The following is a 14,652-nucleotide window of genomic DNA, read 5'->3' on the forward strand; positions in this document are numbered from 1 at the left end:
TTTGTAAAGCCCACACTACTTTATATATTGTTGGGACAATACCTATTACTAATATCCTGGTTTATCATTCCTCAGATCTCTTCCTCTGAGAACGAGGTGTAAATGAAGTCAACTCTTGAGACATGTTTACTTTTTTTTTTTTTTTTTTTTTTGTCTTTTTAGGGCCGTACCCGTGGCATATGGAGGTTCCCAGGCTAAGGGTCCAATTGGAGCTGTCGCCGCCAGCCTACACCACAGCCACAGCAACGTGGGATCCAAGCCGCGTCTTTGACTTACACCAACAGCTCACGGCAGCGCTGGATACTTAACCCCATGTTTGCTTTTAATTTGGGCAAATTTGATTTTTTCTAGCCTCTAACATTAAAATTTGAAGGGAAGACTGCTATTAGTAAGATACAGTACAGTGCCTGCTACCAGAGAGACGAGTCATGAGAACAGTCTCAGGCTCTGTGTTTTATAAAGTTCAGGGCCATTTAGTTAGAGATGACAGCCACACTGGCACCTAGAGGGAGTCTGAACAGAAAAATACACTTGGGATGGTTCAGTAAATGGCAGCGACATGGTTTAAGAAAGTAGAGATATGTATAATATAAGGCATTTGAGGATGGCTTGTAGCAAAATTACTGTATTAAGACTTTTGACACTTTTTAAAGTGGTAGCCTTCAGTTACCTGGAATTTTATCACAGGAGTGATGTATTACTCTTAACAGCTAGAAGACCAAAATCTTTCATTGTATTCAATTTCTGCTCAGAAGTTTAATTTATACTCGTTTCAGTATATATTTACCCCAGTTTTTTCAAGGTAATGTATTTTTGTGGGGGTGAGGGTATGGAGTGAACTCAATTTCCCCATCCAAGACAGAACTTATGTTCAAAGGGAAAAGTAAATCTAAACCACCAAGCTGTTACCTTTGAAAACGATTAGTGGAGTCTATTGTATTTTAAGCAAACATTTTAGTTTAAAGGATTTTTATATTAAAGGCAATTGAAATACTCCACAACTCAAAGATAATGTTGGAATCTGGTTTAAATAAAATAATAAAATCCAGAAAATCTACTGCAAGGCCTGGAACTCTGCACAGCAGGTTCCACAGCAAAGCAGGTTAAAATCGTTGCCTTCACTTGTCAGTCTTAATTTGCTTTGCTCTTTTAGAAGGTAGAAGCATGCCGTTACTGAATGCACACCCTCCTCCTCATTAGATTAAGGAGGGTTTTCTTCCAACCTTTTCAGAAGTACTAAATAAGTGAAGATTTCTATTCGTTTTTAATTGTTTTGAAAAATATTGACTCTGTGTTCTGTGGTTCACTTAATATGCTTAATGTAAAATAAAGCTTATGCTTTGAATTTATGTTTCATTTAGTGCTGTGCAAGCATCTGCAGAACATCAGAAAAGACTTCAACAGTTCTTGGAGTTCAAAGAATAGTTAAGTAATATAAACTGTGTTCATTACACTGCTGATACAACTACAGATGGGACAGTAAATGTTCAGCATTCTTGGATCAGAAGAAAATGGACTAATTAGATGCTTCCTTTGTCGTGGTGGTTGCTTTGAAAACTATACTTTAATGGGAGAAATCATGGAAATTCTCAGCAGAATAACCAAAAGCTGCCTTTTCTGTACCGATTGCTTTTTGTCTGTGTGGTATAATAAAATCTTTATTCAATTTTACAGAAGCATCTATGGCAGTAGAAATGTTTGTAGCTTATATAGCTTCATAATAATAACTAGGACACTTTTAGGATTTACGTTGGAGAGCAGTAAAGCCAGTTCAGAAAGTGAAATGGATTGACTTGATCCAGTCCTTCCTGGAAATACGTAAACTTTTGGGGGGTAGTTTCTGTTTACTGAAGGATAAAAAGGGTAACAGTGGAGGAAAAGTCACAGAAAGTATTGTCCAAAGGACATATTTTGTTAATCTGTTAGGTTGTGTTTTTGTTTCCAGGGACAAATTAAATTTGCATGATGGTCCAAAAAGGTCTCAATTTACAGATGCTAACTCTGTATAAAGGAATGTGGAAAAATTCGGTTCTTAAGTTACAAGGTTAAACATTCGCATTTGGTTTTCAAAAGACAGTTGACTAATGTCTATGAATTTATTTTATATCCTGCTAGTAAATAATAAGTGTATGGGTATTTTCTCAACGAGTTTTGCTTTCTTTTTCTGGAACAAAACATTAAGCAATTGCCAAGTTTTTCAAGTGAGAGAAAAAGTTTTGCAAGGAAAACCAGTAAGCACCCTTTTTTTCCCCTACCCTCATCTTCATTATATCAAATTATTTTCTGAAGCTTAATTGATCTCACAGAAGCCAGCAACCTTTGCAGTGTAAACTAGATAGCTGAGATATATGAGGAAAATCTTCACAGCCAGAAGCAATTTAGCCATCAAATAGCAAGTGAAACCGAAACGTCAGAGGGGTTACTGTCCTCAGGAGTATGTTGTATGTCCCAAAAGGTAATCGTATAATTTATTAGATCAACTTCTTTGAAGAGGAAAGATTAAAAATTCTGCTGGTAGATATTCCCTGGACTAGCTTTGAACTGAAATGCTCCCTTGTAATTCTTTTCATATTATCTTTTTCCTCAAAGTCAGCACAATACTATATATGAATCTTTTTTTTTTTTTTTTTTTTTTTGTCTTTTTAGGGCCGCACTCAAGGCATATGGAGGTTCCCGGGCTAGAGGTCTAATCGGAGCTGTAGCGGCAGGCCTACACCACAGCCACTGCAACTCAGGATCCGAGCCGCGTCTTCGACCTACACCACAGCTCACGGCAACGCCGGATCCTTGACCCACTGAGGCCAGGGATGGAACCCGCAACCTCATGGTTCCTAGTCGAATTTGTTAACCACTGAGCCATGATGGGAACTCCTATATATGAATCTTTAATGTGGTATATATTTCAACCAACTGTCTGATTACTTGATGTATTATATCTTGATTTATTTTTTACTCCTTCAGCCAGCACACGACAAATTAAAAATGAATCCCGCTGGCCTTAAAGTGTCTTTATGAGACAGTTTCTCAATTGTCCAAGTGTTTGGAGTATTTAGGCCATTGCCTTTTGTTTGTTTGTTTGTTTTACATCTGAAGTGAAGTTGATTTTTTTTTTTTTTAATGTAAAAGCTGGATGTTTGAACGTGAAAGTTACAGATGGCCAGAAAACTGTGGCTGTGTTGACTGAGCAGTGTTGCGTTCTATATTTTAAAGCCTTCCCGCTCTTTATAGTCCATTCTCTGTGCTGCCTGACTGGGCCACTCTGGGAGAAGAGGATGCTCTACCTTCTGTTCCTTTAAAGAAGAAGTGTGGCGTTTAACCCATTGGATTCCTGAGACTGACAGTGGGGTGATTTCTTTAAACTTTGACTGACTTGGATAAAACGTCTGGCTAGGCGTATGTTTTTGTCATTTCCCACATACTTTGGGAAGGTGTCTCTTTGTTGAGCAATGTGAAATTTTCTGAGGTGTTCATCCCTATTTTTGCTCAAGAGAATGTGCTTGTGTACCCGATGCAGTTCACATAACGGCTGCCTGGTGGAAATCTGGAAACTGCCTCCCCAAATCTGGATTATATTTAGTAGATAAAGCAGTCAGTTCCTTTTCCTCGCTGCGTATTGATAGTCCACACACCGTCTGTTGGAGCAGGTTATGGCTCAATCACCTGCCAGTAAAGAAAGCGCCCCCTGAGTACAGGGAGGGGGCCCTTAGGAAGACCAGCAGGAGGAGAGGAGCGCTTCTCTTGGTGAAGACACGGCCCACCTGTGAACCCACTGATACAACATTGGCCTGAAAATGGGGGGGGGGGGGTTCTCTTTTTTTTTCCTTTTTACAGCCACACCTGCAGCATATGGAAGTTCCCAGGCTAGGGTTCAAATAGGAGTTGCAGCTGCAGGCCGACACCACAGCCACAGCAACATGGGACCTGAGCCACATCTGCGAGCTGCACTACAGCTACCTACACTGGATCCTTAGCCCACTGAGTGAGGCTAGGGATTGAACCCACATCCACATGGAGACTACGTTGGGTCCTTAACCAGCAGAGCCACAGTGGGAACTCCTAGAGGGTGTTCTTTAAAAGCTTTTCTTTGCCTGTCAGTACAAAAGATGATTGTATCTGTTCTTGTAATGGGGGGTGTGTGTGTGTGTGTGTGTGTGTTCTGGGTTTTTTTGGCTGCAGCATGTGGAAGTTCCAGGGCCAGGGATTGAACCCATGTCATAGCAGCTACCTGAGCCACAGCAGTAACAACACTGGATCCTTAACTCGCTGAGCCACCGTGGAACTCACTTGTAATGTTTTCTTGATCTTTATGGAATGTACAAATCTACAGAACTTCTCTTCCTAGAGAAATGGAAAACTGTCCTAGAATTAAAAAAAAAAAAACTTGTATAGTTGAGTGGACATGGATATGCAACACTTTGTCACTTTGCCGGATTTATTCCTTGGTAATTATTTTGTGTATATTCCCGTAAATATGGTAATCTGTTTATATCCTTTTGTATATCACTGATATTGGGCAGAAGAATAAATTTACATTTTTTTAAATGGGACTATTAATTGAACTATGTATATCTTTGAGGTCAGTTATTTAATTTCTGGTGCATGTGTGTTTCCTTAGCCATTTCAATGCAGTCTCAGAGTCATTGCTTATAAAACCTGAAAAGGTTTTACTTGTTGAGAAATCAGCTTTTGCCCCTAGCTGGACTGATCTAGTGGGTCATCTGTGTTTAATGGTAACTCTAAGGAGCCTGAATTCTAAAAGTGTTTCTTCATTGTCCTGGCTGCCTTTCTTGTAAAATTAAACAAAGGATGCAGTTGCTGAAAGCCATTTCTTAATAGACATTTCTTTTCTTGCCTGAATGTTTCTAAATCAGATCATACTCCTCCAGGCTAACAGTCTGCTGATTTGTCTTAGTCTGAACTTCCCCTCAAGGTAGTTGAGGTACTTTACTCAGCTTACTCTTTGCTCTCTGAATCCAGAGTCATCTTTAAGACCAGTTTAAAACGAAGATGACTTGAATTTATCAGGTAATAATCCAGCTATCCTTACGATGCTGACCACCATTGAAAAAAATAAGCAAAACCGGATGTTCCCACTGTGGCACCATGGGTTAAGGATCAAGTGTTATCTCTGTGGTGGTGCAGGTTTGATCCCTGGCCCGGTGCAGTAGGTTAAGGATCTGGTGGTGTTGCAGTTGTGGTGTGGGTCACAGCTGTGGCTCTGATTTGATCCCTGGCGTGGGCTGAAAACCAAAAAAACAAAATTGTTGTTTGGAGGGGGATAAGAAGGGGGCTAGACAAGCACATACTCCCTTCAAGTCTTACAGTTCTCAGTCATGCCCTGAGCAGCCTCGGCAGTTGCCGTAGTGATGTATGTGCATGTTGATGTGGCGCTAACTAATCATCTAAAAATGCCCGCCAAGTGTCTGCTATGGCCCAGCTATTAGAAGCAAATTGATCTGTGAACAAGACAGTCCTTGCCCTCCAAGAGTTTATAATCTAATGCAGTGACATTTAAAACTTGGAATCGGAACCTTCAGACTCACGAGGAGTGCTGATTATTAGAGGGGCAGGGTCTGGGCTCCACCTCAGAGCAGATTCATTTCCCTGCAGGAGATGTCGTTTGCAACCAGTTCTGAGCAGTGGTCTGAGAATCATATTGTGAGAAAGGTTTATCTTAGATCAAGAGTTGCACACTTTAGCATGCATCAGGATGACTTGGAAAGCTTGTTAAACACAGATTACTGGGCCCCTACTCCAGAATTTCAGATGAAGGAAGTCGGGTGGGGCCCAAGAATTTGTATTTGTAACAAGTGTTCAGATGATTGGGGTGCTGCCAGCCGGGAAACCACACTTGGAGAATCACTGTCCTAGTGATTTTTCACGTATGTGCTGTTCTCTCAGATGAGTGTCTGAAGCATATGAACTCTGATTTGCTGTAAGGTAGAGTTCTTCCATCTGGTCCATTTGTTGGAAAGCTTGAAGGGTATGGCGAGATCCCATAGGTAATGCAGGAGTGCTGAGAAACTGGATGCTGATCTTGAAGTTGCAGCAGGCGCGCTGACATGAGTTACTCTCACACCATTATGTGTTCATGTCCATAGCGTTCCTTTTGCCAGAATTTCTGTCCTGGCAGACTTTCCTCCCATTTTCACAGCATGTTTAGCCTTCCCACATACTTCCAGATTTCAGTGTGTATTTTCAGGGCATTGTCATTCTTGCTTTTTGGGAGCTCATGACATTGAAGTCACCTAACTGACCACACATCTGCTTCCCCTGGCAGATGATGCGCTCCATCTCCTTCCAGGATTCCAGTTACACGTTCTCAGAGTATCACCTGTGTCTTCATTTAATATTGTTGTCTTTCCATGCTTTATTCTGGATAGTTTTTTCTGACCTGTCTTACAAGTCATTTTCTTCAACTGTGTCTAATCAGTAAACTTATCTATTACACTAATAAGTTTCCCAATACATACATGAAAAGTAGTCTTTTTTATGATTACTTTTAGGTTTTGGGTGTTTTTTTGGTCTTTTCTAGGGCGGCACCCGAGGCACATGGAAGGTCCCAGGCTAGGGGTCAAATCAGAGCTGCAGCCACCAGCCTACGCTACAGCAGCCACAGATCTGAGCCGCATCTGTGACCTACACCATAGCTCACAGCAATGCCAGATCCTTAACCCAATGAGCAAGACCAGGGATTAAACCTGAATCCTCATGGATACTAGGCAGATTCATTTCCCCTGAGCCACGATGGGAACTCCCTAGTTTTTATCTTTAGCAGAACTTAATCTATAATTCTGAAATCCAGAAGGCTTTTTTTTTCTTTGTCCTTTTTTTTTTTTTTTTTTTTTTTTTTTTCGGTCTTTTTAGGGCCATACCCACGACATATGGAGGTTGCCAGGCTAGGGGTCTGATCGGAGCTGTAGCCACCGGCCTACGCCAGAGCTACAGCAACTCGGGATCTGAGCTGCCAGATCCTTAACCCACTGATCGAGGCCAGGGATTGAACCCACAACCTCATGGTTCCTAGTTGGATTTGTTTCCGCTGCACCACGATGGGAGCTCCCCAGAATGCTTTTTTAACTGGTAAATTTGGTGACAGAATATCTTTGGCAGTTAAACCTGACCTTAACTGATGTGAGACTATTTGTAGACTTAATTTATTCCATGTAATAGGGCTATGTTTACATTCACTGTAGTATGTTTTATTATATGAGATGCTGTTCCAGACCCCATGGGGTGTTATGTAATATGTACCATTATTACTTTAATAAAATCTGAAAAATGTATTCTCAAACATCTGGCCTCAGGAGTTTAAGACAAGGAATTGTAAGCCAGTTTTTGTAAAATGCTGTTAATTCTCCCATTTACTTATCCAGCATTTGCTAACTGCCTGCGGTATACCAGGCCCTGTGATAGGCACTGATATTACAAAATCATAGACCTTGCTCTCAAAGAGCTCACTCCCTGTCTGGGAGAAAAAAACAGAGGCAACCTTTGTTGGCAAAGACCTTTTTTCTTATGTACAGAATTGATGTGTCTTGCTATTTGCTGTCTCTCTGATTGAGCATCTGTTCTGTTCCTAACCCACCCAAAATAGCATCTCCTTAGGTGTCTTGGTACTAGCCCATATTGTCACTTGCATTAATTTCCAGGAGCTCTGTGGCTCTGCCTTTTCTTTAATTGTCCATGTTCTCCCTGCACACATATAACCTTACCAGATATTGTAGAGAATGCCTTGCAAGGGATCCTGATGGTAAAGTAGTTCTGGAAGACCTATGGGATGTCTGTGGCAGAGAAATATTGGAAGATGACCTAAATCACAGGCCTTTTACTTGATAGTCTTTTAAAGATACATTGACTCTTGATTGATTGATTCTCCTACCTTCCAACTCATCAGTAACAGTGGTCTACAGTCTTGAAAAGACCCTCTAACTATATTGTGATTCTTTGTTGCAAGGACACAGTCCCCACTTCAGTTTAGCTTAAGCATAAGAAGGGGAGTTGACCCGGAGGGTACAGGACAGCCTCGGTGAGCACAGGTATGGCTTTGCTTCTGGGCCCCTTGAAGAACCTGGGAAGCTCTCAGGATCTCTAAATGGCTCTTCTCTGCTTCTTTGTGCATCAAAGGTTTATTCTTTTTTCCTGCCTAGTGTCTTTTTAACATTCTCATCTGCCATCTCATTCCTGAGACACAGACTGATAACTTTCTGAAGGCAAATCAGATTCCTGTTTGAAAGAAATTAGCCTAAATGGACCAAGTATCCAAGGGTCTAATTAGGCTTCAGGGACAAGGTCTTGCCTTCTGAAAACTTACTTTTTGATCAGGATAGAATGGCAGGTGGGGGTAGTTTCCAGAGCTTCCTAACATAGGGGACAGAATTTGGGGTTCAGGACCTACAAAGAGGGCCTGGTAAATCCTCTTTGCTTTGAGTTGGAACCCCCAAAGGACTGCAGTCTAGAAGGGAGGGTGAAGAGGGGTAAATTGCCTGTACTGTAGTGGAGTTAGAGTCCTCATTAAATTGAATTGCAGGAATCTCTGTTTGCCAGTGTTTCTAGCTCCAGGGAGAAGCTATCATAAATCCTCTCTGGAGGAAAACAACAACCTGGGTCTCAATTATTTCTGCAAACAAGTTTCAATACAGTGTCTGCACACAATTGAAAATAACCAGGCACAGGAAGAAACAACATGAATGAGAATAACAAAAGCAACCGATAGTAGAATAAACCCCTGGGGACTCCAGATACTAGCGTTATCTGAGATTTTTAAAATTAGGATTACTGTGTTCCAGAAGATTAAAAAATGAAATTTTAATTCATTTGAGAACTAGAGACTACATATATATATATATGTAGTAGAAACTGTACGCGTACACACACACACATAATCTGAAAAAGCACCACAGAGAAATTCTAGAACAGAAAAATACAGTAACTAAAATTGAGAGGTCAAAGATAGGTTTACCTGCAGATAGATATAGCTGGAAAAAACAAAAACTGACTCAAAAGATAGGTTGGAAGAATTTCAGAAAGTATGGAAAGTAAAAAGAAAATCAAAATACAGAAGACAGATTAAGGCAGAGATGGTATAATGAGAAAGTTTGTGAATGTAATTGGAATCCTGGCAGGAGATGGAGATCTGATGGAACAGAAACACTTTTGAAGACTTGCAGCAGAGAACTTTATAAAACGTCCAGCCACAGACTGAGGAAGCTCTATGACCCCTAAACAGATGAATGGAAAAAATGAACCCTGAGTACATAATAGTAAAAGTGCTAAAAACCAAGGGGTTCAGGGTAACCGGAAGTGAAAAAAAGACCACATTCAAATGAGCAACAACTGGACAGCTAACATTTCAACAAAAACAAAGAGAATGGAGTGGAAGTTTTAAAGTGCTGAGAAGAAATTTACTAACCTAAAATTCCACATCCAGCATTAAATCTATAAGAATAGTGGGGAAATTCAACACATCTCCAGACAAAAGCTAAGAAAGCTCATCAGCAGGTCACACTGAAAGGAATTTAATTTATAAAGGTAGGTTTTCTGGGTTTTTTTGTTTTTTTTTTTCTTCAGGGAGAGAGCATAGAGAAGCATGTAGGAATTAAGAACAGCAACAAAAAATGAATCAACAACAAGGTCTTACACAGGGAACTGCATCCCATATCCTGTAATAGCCATAATGAGAAACAAAAGTAAATATGGATATTGCCTTAAGAAACCAGTAGTGTCTGATGAGGTTTTAAAAATAAGTACAGTTTACAACATAGGGACACTATTGGGGTGCCATCTAACTAAAGCCAAGCATGCCTACCTTAGACTATATCCTTTCCAATAACTGGCACATGCTCCAGAGAATTGAGGACACATGGTCACCAAAGTCATGTGTATCTTCTGGAAGGATTTTTCACAGTCGCCCCAGACTGGAGACAATTCCAGTGACTCTCAGTAGTAGCCTGGATAAATACATGTGCTACGATTTCACAATGCAGTTTTACATCCGAGGTTAAAGGAGGGACTACTGCAATTACAACACGAATGAAGCTCCTAAACCTGAGCAAAAGAAGCTAGACACAAAGGAATACGTACTGTGTGACTGCATGTGTGTGCATTTCAAGAACAGTTTGCCTTCGTGGTACCACCCTCAGAGGAGTGCTGGAGAGAGGAGCACAAGACTGACGTAGAAGGGCCTGGAGAAACCCGAGGCGCTGGAAATGCTCTGTATCTTGCTTTGGATTATGTGGTTGTGTTCACAGGAAGGGTCAGTGAACTGGATACGGAAGATTGATGTGCGTTATGTATGTTATAACTTAAAAACACAAAACAAAAACAACCGCTTACAAGAAGTAGATATATCCACAATTTTAACAAGAGTCTCACACACCTCTCTCATAAATGATAGAACAAGCAGGTTGGACCAGTCAGTAAGGGTGCAGAATATTTGAATGACAATGAGCAAGCTTGACCGAAAGGACGCATATGCAACCCTGCCCCTGACAACTGAAAATACGTTGAAAAACTGAAATACTGACAATACGCTGATCTGTAAAGCAAGTCTCAACAAATTTCAAAGGTTTAAAATGATTTTGGAGTTCCCGTCGTGTCTCAGTGGTTAACGAATCCGACTAGGAACCATGAGGTTGCGGGTTCGGTCCCTGCCCTTGCTCAGTGGGTTGACGATCCGGCGTTGCCGTGAGCTGTGGTGTAGGTTGCAGATGCGGCTCGGATCCCATGTTGCTGTGGCTCTGGTGTAGGCCGGCAGCTATAGCTCCAAATAGACCCCTAGCCTAGGAACCTCCATATGCCGCAGGTGCAGCCCTAGAAAAGGCAAAAAGACCAAAAAAGACCCAAAAAAAAGTTTAAAATGATTTAGAGTATATTCGTGATGCAGTTAAGGCAGAGATCATTTTAAAATGATACTTAGAATAGTCCATATATTTGGAAATGAAGAAATACATGTCAGAATCACCCACAGAAAATCACAGAAGTGGGAATTAGAAAAATGATTTTAAAGGAATGATAATACATGTTGAAACTTGTGATCTATAGCTAATGCCATGCTTCAAGGGAAATTTATACCCTTAAATGCATATTATTATGAAAGAAGAAAGGCTGAACATCAGTGGGCTAGGTGGCATCTCAAATAGCTAGAAATTGAATTTAATTACTTTTGTCTTTACCACCTCTGTGTCTTTTCAATGAACCTGTCTTATTATTATTGTTATTATTTTTTGTCTTTTCTAGGGCCACACCCAAGGCACATGGAGATTCCCAGGCTAGGGGTACAATTGGAGCTATAGCCACCCAGAGCCACAGCAACGCGGGATCCGAGCCGCATCTGCAACCTACACCACAGGTCATGGCAACGGCGGATCCTTAACCCACTGAGCAAGGCCAGGGATTGAACCTGCAACCTCATGGTTCCTAGGCAGAATTGTCAACCACTGCGCCACGGTGGGAACTCCGAACATGTCTTATTATAATTAACCAGTTTATGTGGTCTCACTGGAAGTGGTGCTATATGAGTTCTTTGGGTTCAAGGATCATGTCATCATTTATATCAAGGGTGCCTATTGAATTACCTTGCACATGGTTGATAATTGTTTTAACTGAATTCAGTTCCTTATCAGTGCCTCAGGGTGGTTAAAAACCCACAGTCGAGTTCCCACTGTGGTGCGACAGGATCTGCAGCTTCTCTGGAGTGCTGGGACGTGGGTTTGATCCTGCGTTGCTCCAGTTTGTAGAGCAGGTCAAAATTGTAGCTCACATCTGATCCCTGCCCCAGGAACTCCATGTGTCACGGAACAGCCAAAAGAGAAAAAACAAACAAACAAAAACCCAGAGTCTCAGACTGGAGCTTACAAATGCCAGAAGGTGGTGTGATGACTAAGCCGTCAGGCTAAGGAACACAGCAAAGAGAGCCCACATGCCCCATCTTAAGGGCCGACAGCTGCTTGGCCCTGGTTGGTTGTTGCTATGGGAGAATGCTTGCCTGGTGTGTCTAGATCTCCCCATTAGTTTTTAAGAAGGAAGAAATTCAGATTTTGCTGTGAAATCTCTCCCCCTTTTTAAAATTTTTAAATTTGTGACTGTACCCGTGGCATATGGAAGTTCCCGGGCAAATCCGAGTCACAGCTACAGTAACGCCGGATCTTTTAACCCACTGCAGCAGGTTATGGATCAAACCTGCACCTCCACAGTGACCCTGACCACTGCAGTTGGATTCTTAACCCACTGTGCCTGGGTGGGAACTCTGAACACTCCACTTTTAAAGTGTTGGAAATTAAAGAAAGATACAGTAAGTGCCAAATCAAACCACACAGCTCTGTGGCTGCTAGTTTGCAGCTTCTGTTTTATTTCATACCTTAAGAGGTTGGAAATGTGTTTCATGTCAAAATATCCCAGCCAATAGACTCTTGGGCAGCGTCTTCCATCAAGCATATTTCTGCTTGAAGAAAAGGGCCATGACTGCTCCCTAATTGGATTTCTGGGTCGTATCTCTAAGAGTTCTGCAGGGTTGTTTTTTTTTAAAGCCTTCTTTGTAGTTGGCTGTTTACCCCAGCTGAATCAGACATGTGTTCCCAAAGATTTTTTTCCTCCTTTTGTTGGAGTATTCTTAATGATGCCTTCTGACTTTTTCACTCTGTTTTCTACACATTTGTCACCACTTCTGCTTTGGGATCATCATGCTGGAAAATCTGAGGCTTACATGGAAGATTGATTTTTAATGCCCCTTGCGTTGTTTTTCGGCTGTAACATTTGCATGCAATTATGACATTTTAAAAATAGGAGACCACGGCATTTGGGGAAAAAAAAAATCTTCTGGGCAGATGAGCAAATGGAAAGGCCGGCCTTTAATTTTGTTAACATCCCAATTACATCGTGGTAACCCTTGTGACAATTTTCTGTCCCTTGTAGCGCAACACCTGGATTTTGTTCCAGAGCCAGGGACCAAGCCTGGCTGACTCCATCCTTGCTCCCTTGGTGGTTGAAAAGCTCATGTTTTCCACTGGCCAGCAGAGGTCACTATTTCAAAGTTGTTAGAGGGAAAAAGATCCTCGGCCCCCAGCCGCTTCTCTTTTGTTTGGGGGAGGTTTTTATCCATGTAGTACTGGTGATGGGTTTTCTTTTTTTTTCGTTTTTCTTTTTCTTTTGCCCCGGTATATGGAGGTTCCCAAGCTAGGGGTTGAATCAGAGCTGTAGCTGCTGGCCGACGCCACAACGCGGCAGCCGAGCTGCGACTGCGATCTACACCACAGCCCATTGCAATGCCGGATCCTTAACCCACTGAGCGAGGCCAGGGGTTGAACCCTCATCCCCATGGATACTAGTCGGGTTTATTTCCCCTGAGCCACGAAGAGAACTCCCTACACTTTTTTATCTTTAATAGCCATCTATTTTCCAGGATGGTTGTGAAGCTCACCTTGGTTTTCTGGAAGGGAAGCCTGAGGCGAGAAGTGAGATGATTTTTCTGATGACACAGAGCTAGCGGAGATGGAATTCAGATGCAGGGAGCTCTGTCTTCAAAGCTAGGCTCTTAATTTTCTTGGGAGCTATATTCTTTTTTTTTCCAAAGAAGGAATATTTTCAAAGAAGGAATATTTTAGCAGCTGGAAGCATCAGTCATCAAGAATGTATGAGAAGAGTTTGTATTTTTGAAGCAAAACCTCAGAAATAGCTTGCTGTTCTTCCTTGCAAATGTTCTTAAAGAAACTAGTTCCTGTTGTGGCTCAGTGGTAAAGAGCCCGATTAGTATCCATGAGGACGTGGGTTTGAGCCCTGGCTCTGCTCAGTGGGTTAAGGATCCAGCATGGCTGTGGCGTAGGCTGGCAGCTGCAGCTCCATTTCTGCCCCTAGCCTGGGAACTTACATATATGCTGTGGGTGCAGCCCTAAAAAGCAAAAAAGAAAGGAAGGAAGGAAAGAGAAAGAAAGACAGACAGACAGACAGACAGACTAGATTTGGCTTCTTGGTCTTTGGAGATGGAACTGTGATGTTTTGTCAGGCATTGCTCCTTCTCCACAGGAAAACAAATATTAGTGATACATTGTCTCCAAAAATGTTTATTTAGTGAGTAGTTTACCAAGAAGATTTCTCATTTCAAGTTGCAAGTCCAACGGAAAACTTCCTAACTTTGACAAGGAATAAGCTGTTTGTGAATGAAAAGATAAATCTGTTTTAGTGGACATTTATTTCTTCATGCTTTTAAAAACATTAATAAATCATCAGGATTTTCCATCAAGCTGGAGAATTATGTGAGGACAGCTGTGTTCATCACCAGATAATGAGTGGTCAGTTCGACCCCCCTGTTCTCTCCAAAGAGGTCATACAAGAACAGTAAGAAAAGGCTTTGTATCTTTTGGGGCTGCTTTGAAAGGACATTTGGTTCTGGAGCCTGTCTTACAAATTGGCCCATCATTCTTACTCCTTTTTTTTTTTTTTTTTTTTTTGGAATGTTTTGTGGTTGCTGTTAACTATAAGAAGAATATTTTTATTAGAACAGAAAATCATATTACCCTTATAGAGCTTCTTCATTAGCTAATAGGGTGAGGCCAGCTTCTTTTTGTTGTCAGCAAATAGTTAATCCGTTTTCAGGGGGAGAGCAAGTTGCTCTGAGTGGCAACACTGAGGGTCCAGTGGGGAGAGAGAGACAATGAA

The 14,652-nt window shown here is 41.5% G+C and overlaps 1 protein-coding gene across 3 annotated transcripts in view; it reads left to right on the forward strand.

The window, feature by feature from the left end:
- NDC1 (NDC1 transmembrane nucleoporin) overlaps positions 1-4,547 on the forward strand; it is a 56,351-nt gene extending 51,804 nt beyond the window's left edge. For all 3 annotated transcript variants that reach the window (XM_084965009.1, XM_084965008.1, XM_003356460.5), the window contains exon 18: positions 1,362-4,547. In XM_084965009.1, coding sequence (XP_084821135.1) covers positions 1,362-1,425 — 64 coding nt within the window. In that variant the 3' untranslated portion in view covers positions 1,426-4,547. The remainder of the gene's footprint in view (positions 1-1,361) is intronic.
- Positions 4,548-14,652: the final 10,105 nt, after the last annotated feature.

The sequence above is a fragment of the Sus scrofa genome, chromosome 6 (genome assembly GCF_054392235.1).
Source record: "Sus scrofa isolate SSC_HxYL_T2T_F1_AM1 chromosome 6, Sscrofa_HxYL_maternal_Yorkshire_Landrace_v2.0, whole genome shotgun sequence".
In the NCBI taxonomy this organism is placed as follows: Eukaryota; Metazoa; Chordata; class Mammalia; order Artiodactyla; family Suidae; genus Sus; species Sus scrofa.